The following is a 12,154-nucleotide window of genomic DNA, read 5'->3' as shown; positions in this document are numbered from 1 at the left end:
GATATTTTCCTTAGGATATATCCTTAGATAGATTAGAGATAGAATTCTGAGTTGATTATTTTTTTCTTTCATCTCTTTAAAGATGTTGTTCCTTTGTTTTCTAGTCTCTACTGTTTATATTAGAAGTCAGCTGTTGCTTGTTTAAAGTCATTTCTTGGTGTATACAATGTGACTTTTTCCCTGACTGCTTTGTAAGAATTTCTCTGTATCTTTGGTTTCCGGTGGTTGGCCTGTAATGTGCTTAGGTGTTGGCATTTTATAGTTTTTATGCTTGGGGCTCACTGAGCTCCTTAGACTTGTATCCTGATGTTTTTCACTACATTTGGAAGACTTTCAGCTATGATTTCTTAAATTTTTTTTCTCTTCCTCCTCTTTTCTTCTGTCTCCAATTACACATATGTTGGACTTCTTGATGTCTAAGACTGTTCTTTTTTGTCCAGTGTTTATTTTTCTCTGGTACTCAGGTTGGATAATTTCTGTTGATCTGTCTTCAGTACAGTGAGGCTTTCTTCTGTTCTTTGAATTTGTTGTTCAGCTTATTCGGTGACGTTTTCATTTCAGATTTTATATTTACACAGTTCTATAATTTCCGTGTTGCTCTTTTATATAGTTTCCATTTCTTTGCTGAGATTTCCCACTCTTCTCTCATTAGTACCATCTTTCAATTTAAGTACTTGAACCTATTTATAATAGCTGCTTTAAATTTCTTACTGCTAATTCCAAAGGCTGGGCCATGTCAGGGTACATTTCTGTTGCTTGGTTTTGATCTTTGGGTCATATTTTCCTATTTTTTCTCATGTCTGGTAATTTTTTTAATTGATTCCGGACACAGTGGATCATACATTGTAGAGAATCTGGATCTATTTTCTCTCCCTGAAGATTACTCCTTTTTCTTCTAGCAGACATTTAAATTGCTGGATAGTTACTTTGAATTCCTGTAAGTTTGTTTTACGCTTTGTTAGGATGGGTCTGTTTCAATTTTGCCCTTACTCTTAGGATGAATTCTTAGTTCTGGGACAGCATCTCTACCTCTAGGACATGGCTCTTCAGGGATTTCAGTAGAAATCCCAAAGGGGTTATCAAGCTCCCTAACTTTGTAAGATTCAAACTCAACTCTGCCTCCCCTCCACTGGCAGTGCTTAAGTTTCTACTTAGCATGTTTGCCTTCTGCTGTTGCTTTCTCCCAGGCTCCTTGTGGTACCCCTTATGCCTTCCCAGCTTTGGGGGGCAGCTCAGGATTTCAGGAAAGTTTCTCTGCATATTTGGGGACCCCTCTCTGTAGCACTCTCCTTTTCAGGATATCCCCCATAAAAGTGCAGCTGCTCTGGCAGCTCTAACTTGTTCCTCTGAATACCTTGCATCACACAGACAGGATAATCCTCCCTGTGGAGAGGGGCAAGGCGTACCAGCATGACTCTCAGTCAGTGCAGTTCCCAACTTTCAAGGGTTAAACATCTCCCAATTCCTGCATGCTGCTGGTCACCCTCAGTGCCTTCAAATACTTATTGTATATGTACAACCCCATTATTTAGAAGAACACCATCATATAAACTTATATCTTACAACGAATAGTCATTTCTATATATTGATAGTTGCATATATGTATACATATGCATATATAGATATGTATAAACAGATGGTTATTCTAGTGTCTATAATTGTTCTGTGCAGAAGCATTTGTCTGATACAAGCTATTTTGCTCTTACCCAAACTGGAAATCTTTAGTCTACTGCCTATTTTAAGCAGTCAAATTTTAATTTTCCATATTTTCCTCAGCTAAAGATTGATATTGGCTATTATTCTTCACTTTTTAAGTTGGATTTCAGATTATACATGTGGGAATATATCTTGATTATGGGTTTGTGCCAGTTTTTTCCTTTTCATCTTTATTGAAACTATTTTCAAATGCATGGCTCTGCTTGGCTCCATTAGCTTTCTCACTCACTGTAAATAAAGTCAAATATAGACACTTGTGAGGAAAATATGGCCTTTTATATGCTTCCTGGGGGTTTAGAAAATATTTAGTTATCATCTTTTACTTTAAGTGTAGCTTTGTCCTTCACATACATAACATCATAATTTTAAAGAGGACACTTTTCCTCATCAGCTAGGATATTATCAGTTATTTTATTGTCATTTTTTTTCTCAGTGGTGGTTTTTTTTTTGCCTTCAAAATTGGCCTGTCTAAATGTTTATATTTCTTGTCTATATAGCAGCGCCAATTTATAGTCTCAGATTATATCCAAAGGGAATGTATTCAGCTTCTTCATTTAATTTTTGAGACCTCGCTTTATCTGATGTACTTGAACTGGAGATTGGTTCAGATTGCTTCTGGCCATCCTTCATCTTAAGTGGGATCTCCTTCCTGTATTGGTTAACATAATAAAGATAATCGTTTCCCACCACTTTCACTTCATACAGTCTGTACGTCCAATACTCTTCCTTCAACTCAGCTTTTTCCAAGTAGCGTCTGCTTATCCTTAGGAGGCCGAGGGCAGACAGCAGCCTCCTTTCTCAGTTTTGTGTGTCATCACTCATGCTGTACAACCATACGCAGATGGGTTCTTTAACCTTTCTGTGGCTAAATGTCTTCATTTTTGTGATGGCACACCTGTACAATAGACAGATGTTTACGAGGAATTTAAAGAATACATGAATGTTTCCAACAAGAATGTCATGACAACAAACTGCTTTATAGTTTATATAAACTTGAAAAATTAGGATAACAGCAATAACAAACACAGCAGTCATATCAGGTGAGACATATCTTGCTGTTATTATTTGATAAGCCCTGTATACGTGGTTGGTTTGGGTTAAATGATGTAAGCTGGGGCGCAGAGGTCTTTCTTATAAGCAAGTGATTCGGGATGAAATGTGAGACCTACCAGGGCCTTGTCAGCACTGTATTCTAACCCAGGTGTCCTCAAGCCTTTCTTTCACTATGACCCAGAGGACAGAGAATGTTCCTGTGCGTGACACTTTTTCACATGGTGTTTCTCTCTTTGCACGGGCTGTAATTCGAATCCTTTTCTGTTCCTTAAGAACTCATGTCATGGGGCCGACCCTGTGGCCAAGTGGTTAAGTTTGTGCACTCCGCTTTGGTGGCCCAGGGTTTCGCTGGTTCGCATCCTGGGCGTGGACGTGGCACCGCTCATCAAGCCACACTGAGGTGGCGTCCCACATAGCTCAACCAGAGGCACTCACAACTAGAATATACAGCTATGTACTGGGGGGCTTTGGGGAGAAGAAGAAGAAGAAGAAGAAAAAGAACTCATGTCATAATCCAGTTAGCATTGATTAACCATATTTTATACAAAATTATAATATTAATATTGACTTTCAGTTAACTATACTTTATGTACAAAATAAATAATCTCAAATGTTTCTTCTTCCTTTTTTTTAATTAACAGCTTATTTGGGACAAGGCTTCCCACTGATCTTAGCACACTGGTTTATGTGTAATGTGACATCCTGGTGCAGGACCACAACACTAAGCAAATTATTTTACTGCTGGCAGTGCAGATTTTCTCAGGAGTCTGTTGGACTTTGAAAGCCTTGTCTTTTTCTTGCAGGATGCGGGCTGGCTGGTAGGAGTGAAGGAGTCAGACTGGCTTCAGTACAGAGACCTCGCCACCTACAAAGGCCTGTTTCCGGAGAACTTCACCCGGCGCCTGGATTAGGGCCGAAAGTCTTGTAGAGAGAGCCTGGTTACTGGGTTTTTAAACCTTCAGGAAAACCTGAAGAGGTCACTTTTGCTATTACGCTCTTAATGATTTACAGACTGATGCCAGACAAAGCTTGGAAGGATATATCGATGGCGCATGTGTGCAAAAAAATGTAAGAGAAAAAAAGTCAATTATGAAAAAAGTCCTCATTGGTCCCCATGTTATGGCTAACAGGTTTCTTTGTGTTTTGTCCAAGCTCTGGAGACTCTTGTACTTGATCCCGTCCTGCCAATTCTAAAGTAGCTTTCTCCAGACCAGAACCTGAATCTCTCCACACCAAGTGTATGGTATTGAGTGGCTGTCCTGCAGAAGCTGTGTTGAATTATCCTGTAGTATGAGATTATCTCAGTCCCCCTGAGCACGTGCTCTCTCTCTCTCTCTCTCCCTTTCAAGTTTACTGTGTTTAAAAGTACACTGCTGCAAAAGTTTTCAATGTCCTTTTCCAACACACCCTCTCTCTATATATATGGACACACAATCACACAAGCTAGTTTCCATCACTCTTGGATCTATGTGTATGCACACAACTACATATGCATAGTTGCTTTCCTTTCCATTGTAGCTTGTGGCCTCTCGAGTGTCATTGATACATGCATTGCTCTTCTTCTGTCCAGCATTACAGTTGCAGTTTTGCCTCTGAGCAAAACCAGTCATCCCATTGCCAAAACAGTCGACAGTATCTGTGTTCGTAATGTGCATTTTTGAGGATGCGATGACGAGTAGCATGTCTGAGTGGCCGCCCCTTTGGAGAAAGCAGAACCTGATTATCTAGATGTCCGGCTGCTGAGGCTGGTGGTCGGCTAGTCGGGATGGGCAGCTAGGTAGTCTCAACATCTGCCTTTCTGAGATTGGCCAGATGATGGGGCATGTAAATCCACCCCAAAGGAACACTATTCAAAAAAGCTCCTATATATTTCCACCTCTTTATATTTATGCAACTCATCTTCACAGATCGTCCTAAAATAAGATAGGTGATGTATGCTATATCCACACCATCTGTAACAGTTATGTTTCCAGTGCTGTGTCATTCCAAATAAACCTTTGGTAATCTCCAGCAATTACCCTAATTCCTTCTGATGAGTCATTTGTTTTGGAAAGCTTGTTTCAGTCAGATGCACTCCTTGAAACGGTGTACGCTGGAGTTGTTATTTGTGCAGAAATATGCTTGTTCCCTGGAGTTGCGCCCTGCAGCCTGCCTCCTTTCTCCACACCCCTTCATCCCAGTCATTGCTGGTCACTTGGTGGTCACTCTTGCCCAGCAATCACTAGAGCACAAATAACAGCTGTGGGTGGAGGCCCCCCAGAGGTGCCAGCTGTGGCCACCCAGTCTGTGTATCACGGAAAATCCGGCGACCTTCATCATCAGCAGTCTCTTCTCACACCAGCCTCATTGTTTGGTGGCTTTTCTTTCTGACATGTTTATGTTCGTAGGTACATAAAAAAACAAATAGATCTGATAGAATAGAAAAGTCAATTCGCTGGGCCATTGTTTATAGAAGAGAATTCTTGAAACAAAAACCCTTCATTTGATTTAGGTTCTTTTCTGCCGATATAATTCTGTACACAATATAAGCTGATCCAGAATGGGCATCATTAGACTTTTAGATTTGGTATGTATTTCTGATTATGGTTTGCATTCTCCTGCTGGATTGCTGACTTGGATGTGCAAGTGTTAATAGAGAAATAGTGATTATTGACCGAAGAGTTTTCCAGGGGCTAATTTACAGGGAGGCTGGGTCATCATAAATGCTAGTCTAGGGCAAGAAAATAGCATGCTGCTGCCCAGCGGCGTAAGTGATAATTCGGCAAATAAAGTGCAGTGATGTGAGATTGATAATAGAGAGCCATTCCTGACATTGGGAATACATGCGAGAGGTCGAAAGCTGAGACTGAAAAATTGGTTTTTATAATAAAATGCACCTAATAGTCTACAAAGATAATTGCTGCATCTCCCGGAGCTGTTACTCTGGAATTTCTCTCATACTCCTCCCTATAGTGCATGTCAAAGTGTACAATTTGTCTGCACATAGCACCTTAGGTAACTTTAACCGACACCTGTAACATTCCTAGATGAATTTAACAACTTCCTCCAAAATGACATGTTTTTAATTAGCTATTTTGTCCTGGTTTATAGCCTTGAAAAAATTTTTAACACCAAATAAAGGTAAGCAGATTATTTGTTTTAAGAATTTTCAAGATCCTGGATTTTCCAAAGCACTGAAAATTAAGAGGATGAGGGGTGGAGGATGGCATAGTGGTATCTCCAGAGATGTCCCCAGAGATGGAGGGGACATACTTCTCCATTTCTGTGGACTTTCTAAGGGACAAGTGAGCAGTTTCAAGGAGTCGTTGTGGTTACTAGTGTGAAGTACTTTTCAGGTCCGTTTCTCATTTAGTCTAATTCAAGTTCTCAGGCCACAAAACCATCACAGGCGCATCACCTGGTCATATATTGGTAAGTTTGTAGCTAAATTTTATTCCAAATGACCTTGACCCAAGAAGCCCTATTCAAGCCTCCACTTCATGTTTTAAAATTTCTCTTACAAACCCAGTGGCACTCGAACCTTCAAATAGTTCATAGAACTTTCAAAGAATCGGATAAAGAAAGCCTGTGGTTTTTATTAAGCAGACACCTATCTGGCATTCCACCACATATAGACTCTCATTCAAACCTGAGTGATGCATATAATTGCAAAGCAAAGCTCTTTGGCAATTTGAAATTTTAACAACATCTCCACTTGGCCAGGGCCCTGGGATGGGAACAGCTTCATGCACCATGCTGTCACATTGCTTCCACCATGGCCTGCTCTTTCTGACAAAGCTGGGACAGCTTTTGTGTGAGGCAGAACACCACATCCATTATGTTTTGGGCTGCCAGGGAAAGATTTGCAGACTGGGAATTCTGAGCCCTCTTTTATCACATAAAGAAGCCTATAATCAGGCTATTGGAAAAAGCGTACATGACTCCATGGCCCATTCTGATGACCCATTAAAAAAAAAAGAAACCTTTGGGAAATTGCAAAGGTTATGAGAAATCAATGCGTTTAACGATTACCGAGCTTGGTGCTTCATTCCACACAAGTTGCACGGCCGAACACCTTGATGCCTTAGAAATAAACGGATTTGCCTTGTAGGACTCCACCACTCTTTTCAAAGGAGCCCAAGCTGCCTCCTGGTTTTTACTTGCAACCCAACTAAAAACCGTATAAATGTTATGTGCCAGACCTTGGAGTTGAGCTGATCACACAGTTCCGCTACCTGGTGGTGTAGCTCTGTTTTCCCGGTGTAAGGACTCGAATAAATGGAGTTGGACGTTTGATAGCTGCATGAAGATGATGAGCGATGAACTCTTAGCAATCATAGAAAATCAAGAGCCCTGTGGTTCTGTTCGTCCTTGACCTCTGCCCGTCCTGGACCTGCTTTATGATCATCCCGTCATGCAGGGCCAGGCTGACACTAGCCCTTGTCCTCAAGGCACACAGCAGGGGTTTGATAAATGCTTCTTAAAAGCCAAATAAAATGTGCTTGAATAAGTTCAGCAGTCCATCCAAATGGTTTGTGACTCCTTGGTTATCCTTTATAAAGATTGCTTAACAACAGCACATACTGATTTTTTCAATTTATTTGTTTATCTATTTATTTTGAGGAAGATTAGCCCTGAGCTAACTACTGCCAGTCCTCGTCTTTTTTTGCTGAGGAAGCCTGGCCCTGAGCTAACACCCCTGCCCATCTTCCTCTACGTTTTTATATGTGGGATGCCTACCACAGCATGGCATGCCAAGAAGTGCCGTGTCCGCACCCGGGATCCGAACCCGCAAACCCTAGGCTGCTCAGAAGCGGAAGGTGCGAACTTAACTGCTGCGCCACTGGTGAGAGGAAGGCCAGGTCCCTTGAAGCTCTTTCGAAGGATATCTCAACTTTCTCTTGGTTTACCTAAAGTCCAGTTAACTCCCAGTCCCCTGTGATCTCAGGTCCAACACTCAGGTTGCCTTAGTCTTGCAGCTTGGGTCAGAGTCCTGTATTTATTTGCCCTCCCTGGCACCCACCAGGGCAGGTCTGCTGTAAGCTCTAGAGAAACACTTCCCGATGCATTCTAGTGCCACGGAGATCCAGTGTGGTGCAGGAGCATCTTGTTCCTAACACGTTGCTCCCTGGCTGATGCCCTTATGCCCTCCCCATCAATAAATATCATTAAACTCTGTGTCCTTGTGCTCTGCTCTCCAGCATCCTACCATGACCACAAGATTTCTGTGGCATTTGATGATGCCACCAAACTCTAAGATTCCAAGAGATGAATTTTCCGACCTCTCTGATTGTTCCTTCTGTCACCTTTACTAATCTTTCTTCCTTCTCCCAGAGGGTGCTGGAAGGGGGGTCGGGGTGGGGCAATATCAATCTCTGTCCCTCGGTTGTATTCCAGGGGTGCAGAGAATGTTTCCTTTGGAGTGTCCGATCCTTGCTCCCAAGTCCACATGGTCGTTTGTTCATTAAACATTTGACAAGCTCTTGCTAAGTGTCATGACTGTGCACTGGGACCACAAAATAAGACCTGGTATTCAAGGAACTTCTCTGGACGCCTGCCACAGGGCACCACCAAGGGGTCCCCTTTCTTCAGAACCCTAGGCCTGAGAATGTGGGAGCTCACTTCTGTCTTCGTTTTCCAGATGACAAATACCTAACTTTGTTTCTTCCCTCAAAACATCATGCGACCTCACACTTTCATCCCTGCTACCTGAGCTAGGAGTGGTCCTCATTCCTGCAAGAACAACATTGGAGCCCTGTCGTCCCCCTCATCTCCCTACTTCCGGTCTTCCCAATTTGGCCCACTCCGCAAACCATGTTACATACACTGATGTCAAAATGTTACCACTCCGCTCTTTCACGCTCGCTCTTTCTTAGACACACACACACGAATGATGAACGTCTATTATATGTTGTATTAAATCTCCATGCCTCTGCTTAGCTTTCAAAGCCCCCATGTCTTCACCAATACTTGTCTTCTGCTTCCATCAGACACGTCTCCTCTGTCCCCTCCTGCCCTCCCATTGCACCTCTCCACTCTGCTCACCCCATTGTAACCATCCTCTCCCGGAATGCCCTCCCTCCTCCTATTTGCCTCTGCAACTCCCCCTGCCCTTAAGGCACAGTTCAAGTCCCATCCCCTCAACAGAGCCTTCTGCACCGGTTCACCCCTCTACCTGTACCCATTTGGCTCTCTTACTGAATTTAGTGAGAAAATGCTATATTTTAGTCTTTCGTTTCCCCCACTAACTGCTAAACTATCAACCTTCTCTGTATTCTGAACTCGCACCAGAACCTTCTACACAAGTGCACCAAGTGAATGAATGAAAGACTGAGTGATTGATTAGCTCACGGAAGTCTAGAAACTCTAATCTCAGGATCAGCATAGACTGAAATCTGAAATTATAAGAATGTGTTTGTGATATTGGAGAAGGAAAAGTTTTCTTAAACAAGGCTCCAAAGTATGCAAAGTATATGGCCAAAAATAAAGTTTAACTACAAAATTGAGAATTTCTACTTAATGAAGCATACTTCAGACAATTAATAGACAGATGATAGATTTGCTGAGGATGTTTGTAACAGCCAAAACTCACAAAAAGTAAATATCCAGAATACATAAGAAACTCACTCAAGTCAACAGGAAATTAATAATAATGATTATAATCTTAATATGATTTTAATAGTTTAATTATATCATTTCATCTTTTTATATTTATAATATTAATAAATTACTGTTAATAGTAAATATAACAACTAGCATTTGCTGCATGTTCATTATTTGCCAGACACTTTCCTGAGTTTTCTGCATATATCAATTCATTGAATCTTCATAAACCTATGAGGTAGTTGCTGTTTTGACTTCATGGAGATGAGGAAGCTAAGGAACAGCGAGATGAAGAAACTTCTTCAAGGTCAGTAAGCGGCAGGGCCAGGCCATAGTCCAGGCAGCCTGACTGTGCTGTAAGCTATAACCCTCTGCTTTCCAACCTCCTTGTCGCTGTACGTAAAGGACTAGAACAGGCAAGTCTTCGAAGGAGGGCTTTCATTGGATACCAGGTATAAGAAGAGCCCCTCAGCTTCCTAATAATCAGACCAGGGCCAATAATCTCATAAGACAATGAGAGACTGCTTAGTAGCCATCATGTTGGTGAAAATTAAAATGTCAGATAACATACATTCCCAGGGAAATGCTTACTCTGGGCATGAAGAGACCCTGAGGTGTCAGTCACAGCATCGCTGGTGACAGCCAGGAATGGATGCAAAGCAATGGCTGCAAGCCTTGGGGCAATGAGCAGAAGAGAGGGGTGTGCTAGGTGTACAGACAGACATACGGACAGGGATAGATAGGAATGGTAAGCCACTTACATCAATGTAAAAATGCATCATTCACAAATAATACTCTAGTTTTCACAGATGCACAGGATTGAAGGGCACACATCAAACATTAGATTGAGCATTCGTGGGGGAACTGGAATAGACAATGAAGGGGAAAGCAGAATAAAATAACTATATAAAACTATATGATATGACGGGCACAGATTAATGATGATAGTGTGCCATGCACTGGGAAATATGACAGAAAAATATGAGAACTAAGGTTAGAAAAAAAAGCAAAAAACAAAAAGAAATCAGAAAGTATATACCATGGAGACACCCAGAAGGCACTAATTTCAGGATAACCCATTGAAATCTCTTAATTAAACTTTGAGACTTAATGTCCCACAATCCGTAACCCGGCAATCTCAGAAAGTGGTTTCAACTAGTAAATTAAGATCAGGGTAATTCTGAAGGGAATTTGTTCATTTTCTTCCATGGCTGTGGAAAACAGGTCATTTTCCTTCTTCAGGGAAAATCCTTGTACACCAGCTGCCACCGGACCTCTAGCTGGCCCTGGCCATTGTGTGTTGGTTTTGGGAGTTGGCCTTATCCTCAAGGCAGCATCCTTCTCCAAGACAGTTGAAGCAAACCTGGACTGAGGATGCTCCCACATTTGAGAGCAATGGATTCAGACACTCGTGCCAGCCCTCGGGGAGCTCAGTGATACGCAAATGAAAGGAAGTATGAGAATTTCGTTTTTAGCCAAGACATTTTCCAAACCATAGTCAACAACCATGCCCTTCAGAGACGAGCATATTAAGTATGTTGTTGACAGTCCCATTGATTTTTAAATACCATGAAACACTGAAACATTTTAAAATTATGAATGAAGTTGAAGCATGGTGGGGCGTTACAGACAGATGGCAAATTCTACATGTCCCCAAGAGAATTCTACTTTGTGTATTTATATTTACTAAGGGTCTTCTCTTTTGATTTCTAGACAGGGCCAGAACCAAATACCTTTACGAATCAGCACAATTCAGCCTTTGGTATCTACTGCAGTTGTGTCCATGCACCTGTGTGTGTAAGTGTGTGTGTGTGTGTGCACATGGGCGCTTACCCTCTCTAAGCCTCAGTGTTCACATTCTTCTAAGGCAGGAGTTTCGAGCGTTGCCTTTATACTGGCCAGAAATAAGTTTGCTGGAGTCATGGGCTTCAGGTAGTGGTCAGACTGGGAAACATACACATTGGCTAGCCACACCATCACAAGATCTTTAGGAATTAATGTGTTTTTGTCAAGGAACCTACTTGGAATAGAATTTTCCTAGAGTGGAATCGAGAGGAAGCAAGCAACATGCATTATAGCTGGGATCAAAATAAAATGATCAGCGTCCATTCTTCATTCTGCTACACCTATTATTTCAATATCTGGAGTATCAATTCAGTTCAGAATCACAAATTATTAGAACTAGGCGGGACCAAAAACATCATCCACTCGTTTCACTTAGAGGCTGGGGAAATGGGGCCTGGCAAGGAGTCACTTGCTTAAAACTACCATTCACATTAGGAATACAGGTTTGGAAAATACAAAATTAGGAATACACGTCGGAAAAACAGGGTTCCTGCCTTACATTTCAGGGTCCTTTCATTCATTATGCTGAGTCTCTGCTGTTAATAGACATCAATTACTGGGGCTCCAACAGAGGAACATAGCATATGAGACATACCTGCAATGGCCAGGAGGGGGTGCTAGAAGTCAGTGTAAGCAACGTGCGATCAAAATGCTGTACTTTTTAAGCAGGAATCAGGGAATTGAAAACAAATCAGAAGTATAACAACATCACATTTTGCATTCAAATGCAACAGCCCAATGAAGACAGAAATTAATCCCTAAATAGTAACCAGCCAAGCAGGTTACTTAGGGCACAGGCCCTGGAGACGGGCACACTTGGTTCAAATTCTTGGTGTGCTCTTAGGCAACTCCAGTTAAGTTACTTAACCACCCTAATCCTCTGTTTCATCTGCAAAATTGAGATCAGTAACACCTACTTTGTGCTTGCAAGGAAGGAATAAATATGCACAATGTTTGA

General features: G+C 41.7%; 1 protein-coding gene across 1 annotated transcript in view; it reads left to right on the top strand.

The window, feature by feature from the left end:
- Window positions 1-4,465, top strand: part of AMPH (amphiphysin) — a 226,590-nt gene extending 222,125 nt beyond the window's left edge. The window contains exon 20 of the mRNA XM_046670061.1: window positions 3,573-4,465. Within this exon, the coding sequence (XP_046526017.1) occupies window positions 3,573-3,680 (108 nt within the window). The 3' untranslated portion in view covers window positions 3,681-4,465. The remainder of the gene's footprint in view (window positions 1-3,572) is intronic.
- Window positions 4,466-12,154: the final 7,689 nt, after the last annotated feature.

This window comes from Equus quagga, chromosome 8, assembly GCF_021613505.1.
Source record: "Equus quagga isolate Etosha38 chromosome 8, UCLA_HA_Equagga_1.0, whole genome shotgun sequence".
In the NCBI taxonomy this organism is placed as follows: Eukaryota; Metazoa; Chordata; class Mammalia; order Perissodactyla; family Equidae; genus Equus; species Equus quagga.
The sequence above is the reverse complement of the archived record's forward strand: the minus strand, read 5'-3'. Positions and strand labels throughout refer to the sequence as shown.